Source organism: Eubalaena glacialis, chromosome X (genome assembly GCF_028564815.1).
Source record: "Eubalaena glacialis isolate mEubGla1 chromosome X, mEubGla1.1.hap2.+ XY, whole genome shotgun sequence".
NCBI lineage: Eukaryota > Metazoa > Chordata > Mammalia > Artiodactyla > Balaenidae > Eubalaena > Eubalaena glacialis.
The window spans coordinates 38,492,651-38,505,883 of record NC_083736.1 but is presented as its reverse complement, the minus strand read 5'-3'; the positions used below and the strand labels follow the sequence as shown (position 1 = coordinate 38,505,883).

The following is a 13,233-nucleotide window of genomic DNA, read 5'->3' as shown; positions in this document are numbered from 1 at the left end:
CTGGTGATATTTAAATTGTTTTAATCTTTGAAGGCAGGGTCCCCAGCAATCCTTCCTTCATTTTGAGGGTGGGCAAAATGATGAGAGACTAGACCAGGAGCATGTTCAGCTATATACCAAGCAGACATGTGCGTGTCAAAGAGAGGGGTCTTTAGAGCATCCGTTTCTACTTATGATTTTTCAGTATGACAAATGTGGCACATGACAAATGGTGAATATGGGGGTTGAAACACACTGTAGCTACATGAAAGGGGCAAAATTTAAAATAAACTGAAAACAGAAGAAAAGACCAGTTTTCGTTGTGGCAAACACTAAATCTCTATTTACTTCTTGACTCCAGTGTCAGAGCACTGAATTAAAATCAGACATTTAGCAGAATAGGAAGGAATGGAAAGAGAGAAACTAAGGTGAAAATAGAAGATATGAAAAGGGTGACTTCCAGTAAAACGAGAAGCTGGAGATAAACATTAAAATGAGTACTAAAACTCCTAAGCTTTTCATAGAATCAGAAGGCAGAACAATCTTAAAGGGAGAGAAAAAACTGTGCAGGCATCTGATTTATGTCGTCTGGCTTTTCAGCCTGGTCCTCCAGCGCACTTGTCAAAAGCCTTCCCCATAGTTATGACTTCCCAGCGCAAAAGCCACACCTATTCACACCTCTCCTCTCCTGGAGGTGGAGACCATGTTTCATGTGTCTCTCATTTCTTCCTTCACAATGAACACTGAGCCACCTTAACCCCCTCAGCCCCACAGTGCTGCACTCAACACAGTCCTTTCACATCCATTCTCTCATTTGAATCTTGCCGCTGCCCTCTGAAGTTGTAGACTGTGTAGGTCCTGCATGACCTATCATGTCCCCCATTTCATTTGCCATAAGGAAGGCATTTTGTAGAGGTTAGCAGTCAGCCGGCAAGTAGTAGTGACAGGGGCTGTACTGGCACCAAGTTTTCTGACTCCAGATCCTATGGGATTTTCATCACTGCCATTTACAAACACACAGTGTTCTCTTTGAAACAACTGCAAAAACAGACAAACAAATCAAACCTTCTTTGACCCTGCTATTCCTTTCTTATTACCAGGATCATGTCTAAACACACCATGGCATCGTGGAAGGACTGACTTTGGAGTTAGACAGGCCAGGGCTCAAAACCTACCCCTTGCAATAGCTATGTGATCTTGAACAAGTTTCAAAGTCTCAGTTTCCTCATCTGTAAAATACCTACCTCACAGGCTTGTTGGGACATTAAGTGACAATGACCATATTAAGTACTTAGACCAGTAAGAGATACGATAAATCTAAATTTATTATATAATTGTTGTCTGCATCCTGACTTTGAACCTGACCTCTCTACAGAATTTGATCTTAGAACATTTATGGTCTTTTCTGGTTGAATCTTACAGCCTTTTCTCAGCCTTCTCCAACTACTTATGCCTTAATTCCCCTTATTTCCTTGACTTTCTTAATATTGTATTATTGATTCTTCCTTTTCTGGTGGCTTCTCTTTTGTCATATTTACTGACTTCTTTTCCTCACCTATACCTTGTGTAAATTTTCTAAGGTTCCTTCTGCAGCCATTGCTCTTGTTGACAAGACTAAGTTGGATTAGCAAATCAGAGAGGAGATAATGTTATCTCTTCTGCTTTGTGCAATATATCCTTAACCTTCCTTCTTTACCTGTCTCCCTTCTACTTCCAAATATAAAAATGTCTCATTGGATTTTATTCATTGGCGAGCAGGTAAAACTCTAGCACTGTTAACACAGGAAGGCTTTAATTATCTCGTTCCATGTAGACATGGCAAGTGATACCTATGCCTAAACTATTTTTGTGTGATGGTGATGATGATGATGATAATGGTGATGAGCATGACAATGAGGATATTAACACTTTTATTTTCCAAATAGTATTGTGTAACTTACACAGTCGTCTTACCTACATTATCTGAATTTGTTCTTGAAAATAACACTGTGGGTAGTGTCCTGAATTATCCAACACATTTTATAGATGATGTAAAAAAAATTCTGACTTTGACGTTGGGAGTAGTGCCTTTTCTGTTTAACCATACTATTTTTTTGCCCCCTATTCCATGTAACTTCCCTGATGTGTGTCTATAAATGCTAGATTTTAGGCTAAAGAATAAACATCATATTCTTAGGCAATTTAGGGAAAATTAAGAAAAAGAAGTAAAATTCAAGACAGCAAATTGAGTTACTTATTAGCTGATCAAGAAAGAGTTATAAATTTTGAAACCTGTTTACAAGAGTTTGAGGAAAGTATTTGTGCTATTTACATTTCTTATTAATAAGAGCTGACTCTGTAATGTGTATAGATTTAAGCTGGCAAGAGATATGAACAAGTTATATTGTCAAAGATTTTAAAGGGCAAAAAGTTAAGCTTAGCTTGAATGGGGGATTTCATCTCTATAGTTAGAGAAGTCTTCATGTTACCATAGATCACATCCATTCATTCATCATTCACTCTGATTGTCTTTTGATCCTACCTAACAAAATGTTATGTGTTTGTTTTGCAGATCTAAAGCGGGAAGCCAGTATCTGTCATATGCTGAAACATCCCCACATTGTAGAGTTATTGGAGACATATAGCTCAGATGGAATGCTTTACATGGTTTTTGAATTGTGAGTGTACATTCTCTTTTCCGAAGGGGCTGAAGTGTTTTTTTGTTTGTTTGTTTTAGGGTTAAAGTTTTAAGCAGTGTTGATCTTAGATAATGCTGACGCTTTTCTCTTAAAATTTAAAAATACTTGTGAACTCATCTGTTTAGAAAGACCTAAAGTAATAAGAATAAAAGGAATATCTCATCTTAAGGTTCTCAATGGCTAAGGAAGCAAAAGTTGGGCATATTCAGTTACCCTCACAGTTTTAGCCTACTTCAGAGAAGAGGAAATAGAGTTCAGAGGAATAGGAGGTCCCAAAATATAAAATTCTGACTACAGGAGTCTTAGTGAAAAGAATTGGGATGGAAGTAGAGGCCTCCGTGTAGCCAGCCTCTCTAGCAACTAAAAACAAGTAATAACAGACATAACTTCCTCTTTTGATATAATCACCATATTGGCATATGAAGGAAATTCTGTAGACAACCCATATATCTTGATTTTAGTAAGCCATTCGACATGTTTCTCACAAAATTTTTGTCAATAAGGTGGAGGAATGTGAGCTAAGGATAGTATAATTGGGTAGTTTCATAGCTGGTTGGATGATTGTGTCCAAAGAGATTGTATAAAGCCTTATGGGATGGCATACTATTCTGTTCAAAATTGTAATCAGTGACTTTGATTAGGGTCTCTCACAAGGTGGTAATCAAGGCGTTGGCCAGGGCTGGAGTCATTTTAAGGCTCCGCTGGGGATGGATCTGCTTCCAAGCTCACTCACATGGTTGTTGGAAGCACACTATCAGACTGAGGGCCTTAGTTCCTCATGTGCTGTTGGCCCAAGACCTCCCTAGGTTCCTTGTCACTGGGCTTCTCTGTAGAGCAGCTCCATGGCAGCTGGCTTCATCAGGGCCAGCAAGCAAGAGCACAAGAGTAGGAACAAGACAGAAGTCAGTCTTGTAACCTAATCTCTGAAATCACACACCATCACTTCTGCCATATTCTGTTAGTTAGAAATAAGTCACTAGATCCAGTCCACACACAAGGGGAAGGGATTACACAAGGATGTGAAGACCTGGAGGTGGTGATCACTGGGAGCCTTGTTAGAAGCTGCCCCCTACAGAGGGCTAGCTTAATACATTGAATATCTAGACCAAATTTTAAAATACTTTACAAGTTTGTAGCAAAGGAGCTGAAACAAAGAAGGTGAAATTTAAGACCAGTTAATGTGAACTCATTCATTCACATATATAAGTGCAAGATCACTATGAACTTAATTGTAACTGCTTATGTGAAAAAGATGTAAACAATTTAGTTAGTTGTTGCAACAGCTTAAAAAGCCTTGAATGGAACCTTCAGATACCTTAATTAGAAGTGTATAGTATTCAGAACCAACCCATAGGCCCAGTGTGTTGCGTATTGCTCATTCTCCCTGGAGTGTTCCTAATAAGCAGGACACTGGCATGCTTCCAGAAGGGGATAGCCAGAGTGGGAAGGAGCCTAGAAATTCTGTCATAGAGTCACAGCCTTCAAAATCTTTGTCAGCAATCCTGCTAAAAGATGTTTGAAAACTGTGTACCTCCACACATATCTTTCAGTTGATATATACAAACTTTTATTGTAAGGATGTAATTTTTAGTGTTTTGTATATTTTTAAAAATATATTTTCTTCAAAAATCTCGAGCTGTACCTTTATCTCATTCAATTTATGGAAAATGTCTGCTATGTGACCTAAATTGCAAAGCTAGTCATCATTGTCAAACTAGTCAGCCAAATCAGACTTGCTTTCTGTCGGTAAAAAATCTGACTTCATTTTTCAAATAAAATTAAAGTGTTAATACACATCACTGTGACAATCATCTTACTATTGATTTCTAATTCTAAACTAGATAAGGTTTTGCCGTGAATATATTGTCTGCATGAAATAAGGTGGCTCTTCCCTTCCTTTCCAAAGCTGTTTTGCTCTCACAGATGGCTCCCTCCCTCAGTAGCTTTGCATTCCCCCATTGTCTTTTTGAAACTAGGCAGGCTTTTCAGGATGGGTGAGCGGTTTGTCTTTTGAGATGGGTTCCTTCGAGTGGAGATACAGAAGAGAACTCAGCAGACCACAGACTTGTTTTCAGACAGACCAAATTATGGCAAATGTAGATATGGCTTAAATGCCTTAAAAATATCCTAATACACGTATCCCCTGGAAGGACTTTGAGTACTCCCAGAGATACCCAAGTCCCACTTTGAAGACCACTTGGCATGGAAGAGCTATTGAAAAGATGGGGAGACTTTAGTTACCCAAGAATCTATTGGTTTTCTTTTACTGCTATAAGAGTCCCCAGATCAGAAGCCCATGGCAGATCATAATGGATGTCTTTAGTTCTTTGAAATATCGTCAAGTGTAAGAGGATTATGTGTTTATTCAGTGTAGGGTGAGGAGCTGTAACTAGAATCAACAGGTGGCAGGTATGAATGAAGTGGCTGTCCACGATTGTAGCGGCTGTCTCACAGAGTCTGCCGTTCCTCACTAGAAATGCTCAAGCTAAAGCTGGATCCATCCAAAGGTCCTGGAGAAAAGGTTTTAATTTTGGACTAGAGAGAGCCTCTAACGTCCCTTCCAATTTTACGATATTATAATTATTTTCATTTTATTCTTTATTCAAGAAATCTGTTTCTGTCCATATTTTTATTCACTGAGAAAACTAAAAACCAGATTTTGCCATATACTATAAAGTAATGAGCACAGAAAGCCAAATTTAAAAATTTACCTAAATTTCACATTTGCTGTCTGTTTCAAAGGGGTCTAAGTGACAGTATAGTAGAGAGAAGATGATCCTTGGTGTCATAAAACTTGGATTAGTATCCCACCTCTGTCACTTTTACTAATTATGTGACTTTGGCCATAATCTCTTAACTTTAAAATCTTCATAAGATTATGAAAACTAGATGAGAAAACTGTGTGAATTCACCTTATAAGGTGGTGACTTGCTCTACAATGATAAGATATTGTTTCCAGTGGATTTAACAGCTTAGTTTTAGTTTCTCAATGTTGAATTATATGGGATTTTTTATATAGCTAATTTTGTATGATTCAGTTGTGATTGGAATAATTCATTGATGGCTATATATTGAGAATAAGACCTCATTAAAGTTGCATATTTACCAGCCCCCTAATCTCACTGTTAACCCAAATCACTAGAACATGGCTTCCTAGTTTTTAACCTTTTATTTTGGAAATTTTCAAATAAAAGAAAATAGTATAATGAACTTCAGTGTACCTGTCACTGAGCTTCAATAGTTATCAATACTTTGCCATTCTTGTTCTATCTATCCTTTACTGTTGTCTTTTTTTTTTCTTGGCAATTTCTAAAGCAATATTTCACCTATAAATACTCCTGTTTGTATTTATAAGGACTCTGTGTGTGTGTGTGTGTGTGTGTGTGTGTGTGTATAAAATACTATTGTCATATCTAGCAAAATCAACAATAACTCCTTAGTGTCATGTCATAGTCAGTTAATGTTGCCTTCCCTGATTGAACATGAATTTTTTTAAAATTAATTTATTTATTTTTGGCTGTGTTGGGTCTTCGTTTCTGTGCGAGGGCTTTCTCTAGTTGTGGCAAGCGGGGGCCACTCTTCATCGCGGTGCGCGGGCCTCTCACTATCGTGGCCTCTCTTGTTGCGGAGCACAGGCTCCAGACGCGCAGGCTCAGTAGTTGTGGCTCACGGGCCTAGTTGCTCCGCGGCATGTGGGATCTTCCCAGACCAGGGCTTGAACCCGTGTCCCCTGCATTAGCAGGCAGATTCTCAACCACTGCGCCACCAGGGAAGCCCGAACATGAATTTTTAAAGGACCTATTTCTCAATTTAGAATTGTTTTATTAGCTCTAGGAATCTGGAAGTAGATTATAAATTCACAGTTAAAATAGTTATTTCTCAAAAGGGCTAGAAACAATATAGAAATATAAAATTGTTATTTTGTATCATCCTTTTTTGTAAATTTACCTTGACAGTTGTCCTTGCCCTGTTTTTTGCATTCCCTTTGATTTCCTCAGTTTAAAACAAATGAACAAACCCAAACCATACATTACTGTAAGATTTAAAGTCCTGTAGATCAAAGAGCAAAGCAGTAAGTTTGTGCATGTCTCCACCTACTGGCTAGGTAAGAGATTGCTTACATAGCTGCAATGTAGACAAGGCTACACCAGAATTTTTCTGGCAATAGATCTAATGACCCCTGGTATTCAGGGTCTCATTGCTCAGGTTATGGGTTATCTGGATCCTTTCCACAGTTTTCTGACACGACACCAATACAGAGTGGACAGGAAATGGAAAGCAAACGAGATAAGGTCAGTTGACTTTGCTATTTGTTGGCTGCTTGGAAATAGCTCTGATAATTTTGATGGAGAAAAGGCTAGACCAAACAATATATTTGGGTTATCAGTGAGTTTCTTATTATGGTATCCATATCTTTCTTTGCCACAGACTATCTATAACCAACTTTCCCTTTTCTTCCCTAAACTGAAGTCATGAAATTATATGGCTCAATCTTGTTGCTTATCATGTTAGCAAATCCTTAGAACTAGTTGATACAAATGATTTATAAGTTTAAAGCATACTCAAATACAGAGACAGAACCAAAATTTTAGCACTGGAAAAGATTAGAGCAGTAGATTTCAAAATTTAGCATTGGAAAATCCTGAGTAGAGCTCGTTAAACCAGCATGTACCCAGGCCCCACCCCCTAGATAATTCAGTTTCAACAAATGTGGGTCCTGAAGTGAGAGGTCAAGAGATGATTGACCTTTAAAGTAGGGGTAATACTATTTCGAGACTATGTTGTCATTTTTCCCAACACACTCAGTAGTTTGTTACAAATCTGCATGTGTTTATACTCTATCTATTGCTTTGGGATTATACTTAAATTAGGACTTGTCTGTAGCACTTTGCTGTTATTTTTAAAAATAAACATTTAAAATGTAGGTTCAATTTTAAAGACAGGGCTGTGTCATGTCACACACACACACACACACACACACCCCCGCACCCCACCAAAAATTAAATGTTTATTTCTAAGTCACACATCAAGGCTTATGTTTAGTAGTGTCTGATACTTGAATTAAGCTGTAAATCCTAAATTGGCTGGCCAAGAAATTTTAATTACCTTATTATAGAATGATTACATATACCACAGGGAGACTATACAGTAATTAAATATGGTCCTAAAACATTTCTGACATGAAAACAATAGTTTGTATCTTTTAAAATAATATTAACAGTTTGTATTTTTGAAGCTCACAAAGGAGATAGACTGAAAGCTCTTTATTTATTTAAATTTTATTTTTAGTCTGGTGTTTATGCTCAGGGAAGGGAATGTTTGTGAAATTCATTTATACTGATAGAGTAGAACTGATTACTATTTACCAGCAGATTTGCCACTTAAGAGAAAATATATTTGTTTCATATCAAGCAAGAAAAATCTGGACTATAGCATTTTAATTTATATGAACATTTGTACATATTTTTATAGCTAGTTTTATCTATTTTGATTTTTTGTTTTTATGTATAATGATAGAAATTGCTATTCATTCATTCAGCACATATTTATTGAATGCCTACTTAAGTGCTGGGTAATAGGAAATGGTTGGGAAATACTGTTTGGTCCTAGTAAACATTAGAAACTTGATATGGTAATTCAGTAAGCTAAGATACAAGAAAGGACCTAGCTGAGTGACTGTGTAGGCCTTTGATAAATGCTAGTTGAAAGAAAACAACTTCTGTGTCATTAACTTTTTAAAATTAAACATTTCTCTTGACTTAGGTTTACCACTATACTAAATGTTTAGTTGCATTTTAGTTTTAGGAACTATGTGTCAGGGATACCCAAGACCATTCCCAGGTCTGATGATTCATTACGAGGACTCACAGGACTCAGCATATAGGCCATATTCACAGCTATGATTTATTAATAGCTAAAGGGTATAAAGCAAAATCAGCAAAAGGAGAACGTGCATGAATTGAAGTCCAGGGGCAACGAGGCACAAGCTTCCAAGGGTCTTCTGCCAGCAAGCATTTGTGACAACACATGTGAGATGTTGTCTATCAGGGAAGCTCATTAGAGACTCAGCGCTCAGGGTTTTTGTCAGGGGCTTGTCATGTAAGCACCCTCTGCCTGGTGCATACCAAATTCCAGACTCCCAGAAAGAAAGCGGGTGTTCAGGATGAATCATATTGTTTGCACAAGCAGTTTAGACACAGTGAGCCACTCTTTTCAGTTAGGAGGGGAGGAACCCCTCCAAGTTCCCAGATGCCAATCAAGAGCCAACCTTGTAGGCAGGCCTTGCAAGCCTTTTGAGAGATAATAGTTAGGCCTGGTTAAATAGTTAAATAGTTAACTCTTTTCCGCACAAACTAAAATAGAGATCAACAGGAGAAGGGTTTGAGTTAATAAACTCCTGGATCTGCAAACAAAATATACTTACCTATAAAGATAATTGCAGAGTTTGGGGTTTTTAAAAAACTTTTAACTGTAATTACTGTATCATTTTGATATCTATTGGGAAAAAAATGTAGGGGTCCCAATTTTTGTATAAAACAAATCCTAGATTGAGATGTTACAGTGTAGAATAGATTTTAAGCTTTGAATACTTTAGGAAACAAACTGCATTCTGACTCCTACTATCTTAGAAATGTATTTGAAGTTGTCAGTCTCGTAATTTTTTTGTATATGAAAGCTCATCTTCAACCACTAAAATAATTTTAAATAAATTTATGTACATATAAAATAGGAAGAAAATTCAGTTAACTTTCTGTTATTTAAAAGAAGTAGTTCATTTAAAATGAAAATTATAAGTTGTCTTTAGTGTAATATACATTCTTTGTACAAATTTAGAAATTATGGAAAATTATAATGACAAAAATAATACCATTTGCAAAAGGTAATCACAGCGAGCATTTCAGAATATTTCCTTCTGTGTATACTCATGATCACAGTTGCACTAAATTGAGATCATTTTATATATGCAATTTTGTATCCTGATTCGTTTAACTTAATAATTTTAAGCATTTTATTATACCATTAAATACTTTTTAGATACAGCATTTTAATGGCTGCATTAAGATGTCTGAACTATATGCATGTGCCATATTTAATATTTTCCCTAAAGTTGGACATTTACACTGTTTTCTGTTTTCTGTATTAGAAATAATGTTATGATTAATAATATTCTTGTACATAGTTACTTGTGCTCACCCCCTGATTGCCTATTTTCTCAAGATAAGTTTTTAGGAGTAGAATTACTGGATATTAGAATTAGTGTATGAATGCATACAAACACCTACATCACACATAGATTTAACCTTTTTTAATAGAATGTATTACATTTAGAAAAATGCATACACAGAACTATACAAACATAAAGAATTATTGTAAACAGCCACGTACAACCCAGGTCAAGAAATTTAAGAACTGCCAGCACCTCAACAGCCCTCGAATTCCCCTTTCTGATCATAACCCCCTGCCTCTCTCAGAATTAACTTTAATCTAGACTTCACTTCCATGTTTTTATATCTATACCATCTAAATAGGTATCCCTGAATAGTGTAATTCAGTGTTTTCTATCTTTTTAATCTTTACTTACATGGAATCATAGAGTATACATGTTTTTTGGTCTGTGAGAATATCCAGGTTAGTTTGATCTCCTTCACTTTGTTGCTATATAGTGTTAGTGAACAAACATTCACAAGTTATTTATTCATGTAAATGTTAATATGTATTTGGGTTGTTTCCAGATTTGGCCATTTGAACAATACTGTTGTAAACAATCTTGTACCTGTATCCTGGTGCACCTAAGTAAACGTTCATATAGGGTGTAGACCTAGGAGTGGAATTAATAGGTTTCAGAGTATGTACAGCTTCAGTTTTCCTAGATAATACCAAGCTATTTTCTAAAGTAGACGTATAAACTGACCCTTTACCAATGGTATATGCCTCTCTAAGGTGATCCAAGTCCTAGTTTTCCTGTCACTGCCTCTGTTTAAAATACTGTTGTCTGTCCTTATTCACAGTGCTTTCCTTTTATTCTCATGATTAATTACTACCTATGCTACACACCCTTGCTAATACTTGGCATTGTTGGAATTTTTGCCAGTTGGTGTGTAGTAGAATCTCCTTGTAGTTTTTCCCGATTATTCTTCCCTAATTGCCATTTAGTGACCTATCTCTTCATTCTTGTAATGGTATATTTTGATTAACAGAAGTTTGTGATTTTAATATAGTCTCATTTATCATTTTTTAATTTTATGGCCAGTGTTTTTGTATCTTGTTTAAGAAATATTTACTCCCCTGAGATTATGAAGATATTCTCCTATGTTTTATCATCCATCTGGAATTGATTTGGGGTACACTGTGAGGCAGCAGTCTAGTTTCATTTCTTTCCATATGGATATTCAATAGTCTCAGCACAATTACTGAAAACACTGCTCTGCAGTACCACTTTTGCCATAAATCAGGCATCTGTATAGGTGTGATTGTTCTGGGCTCTATTCTGGTCCCTTGGCCTGTTTGCCCGGCATTGTGCTGTTGTCTTATTTACTATGGCTTTACAATAAGTCCTGGTAACTGGTAGAGCAGGGCCTTCCACTTTGTTCTTCTTCAGACATGTCTTGAGAGCTATACTTGTCTTTGCATTTTCCATATACATTTTAGAATCAAGTTGTCAATTTACACACACACTTAAAAAACTGTTGGGATTTTGCCTTGAATTATTATATCAAATCTTTATAGCAACTTGAGAATAATTGACAGACTTATTATTGAGTCTTCCACTTTAGGAACACGGTGTCTGTCTTCCCATTGATTTAGGTCTTTGATGTCTTTCAATAAAGTTTTATACTTTTCTCCATAGAAGTTGTGTACATTTTTTGTTAGATTCTTAGGTATTTGCTTTTAAAAGTAGATCAGTCTGGGGCTTCCCTGGCTGTCCAGTGATTAAGACTCCACGCTCCCAATGCAGGGGGCACGGGTTTGATCCCTGGTCGGGAAACTTAAGATCCCGTATGCTGCATGGCACAGCCAAAAAAAAAAAAAGGTAGATCAGTCTCTCTCTTTCTCTCTTTCCCTCCTTCCTTGTATTGACATATACTCCTTCTATTCATCAAGCTTCATCAATTCCAATAATTTATCTGTAGAACTGTTTGGATTTTCTGCATACCTGATCATATCATCTGTGTATGAAGAGGATTTTGTTTATTCCTTTCTAATTCTTTTACATTTTATTTCTTTCTCTAGCCTTTACTGCAGTGGATAAAATATCCAGAATAATGGTGATAGCAAATCTTTGTTTATTTCTGATCTTAGAGTTTGCTAAGCATAAATGGATGGTGAATTTTATCAAATGTTTTTTTCTGTGTATATTGAAATGATCATATGATTTTCTTCTTTACTCTGTTAATGCAATGAATTTCATTGATTCTTTGGTTAACCACACTTGGTCATGACGTATAATCCTTATAATCCTTTTTATATATTGCTAGATTTGGTTTGCTTATATTTTGTTTAGACTTTTTACATCCATATTTGTGGGAAGATTATACTATAATTTTCTTGTACTATCCATATCAGGTTTTATATCTAGATTATGCTAGACTCATAAAATGAATTGAGGAGTATTCTCTGTTTGTTGTTTTTCTTATGTGATTGGTAGAGCTCACTTATAAACCCATCCAGGCCAGACTTTCTTATAAGAAGTGTTTTCATTTCCGATTCAGTTTCTTAAATATTTACAGGAGTATTCAGGTTTTCCAGTTATTACTCGGTCACTTTTGGTGAATTGTATTTTTCTAGGAATGAGTGCATTTTATCTAAACTTTAAACAATTTTGTCATAAAGGGGTTCATACTATCTCTGCAGGATCTTTTTCATTCTTGGTACTAGCAATTTATGCCTTTTTTTTTCTGTCTCAGCCTTGCCAGATATTTACCAGTTTTATCAGTCTTTTAAACAATGACTTTTAGCTTTGTAAATCCTTTTTATTGTGTGTTTATTTTCTATTTCAGTAATTTCTGTTTGTTGTTATTTCCATCCTTCTACTTTGGGTTTAATTTTCTAGGATTTATTTCCAATTTAAATTTCAACTTTCTTGTATCCTTGGGTTTTAGATGCCTCTCTTGTTAAAGGCATATAGTTGTTTTTTTATTCTAGACTCTCAATCTTTGTCTTTTAATTGGAGCATTTATTCCATTTACATTTAATTTTATTTTAGTATATTTTGATTGACATTGTGGTCTTATGTGCTTTCTATTTATACCACCTATTACATGTTTCTTCACCTTCCCTGATTTATTTGGATCAGTTGAATATTTTTTAATCATTTCATTTTTCTTCTATTAATTTGGAAGTTTTAGCACCCTTTGCTGAGTGTGTACCCCAGAAATTACAGTATGCCTCCCTAATTCATCAAATCCTAATATTGATACCGTTACTGTCTTCCTGAACAGTACAAGCACTGTAGAACACATTAATTGCATATAATGCAAACTTGACTTATAGGCTATTGTTTTCATGTATTTAAATTGTATTTGTGTATATAAATGCATGTTACATGTATTTACATCACTCCAAGTTATATTATTAT

At 35.8% G+C, this 13,233-nt stretch overlaps 1 protein-coding gene across 8 annotated transcripts in view; it reads left to right on the top strand.

The window, feature by feature from the left end:
* The window catches only part of CASK (calcium/calmodulin dependent serine protein kinase), a 414,851-nt gene that overhangs the window by 183,502 nt on the left and 218,116 nt on the right, over positions 1-13,233 (top strand). For all 8 annotated transcript variants that reach the window (XM_061179474.1, XM_061179472.1, XM_061179470.1 and 5 more), the window contains exon 3: positions 2,531-2,636. In XM_061179474.1, the coding sequence (XP_061035457.1) occupies positions 2,531-2,636 (106 nt within the window). The remainder of the gene's footprint in view (positions 1-2,530; positions 2,637-13,233) is intronic.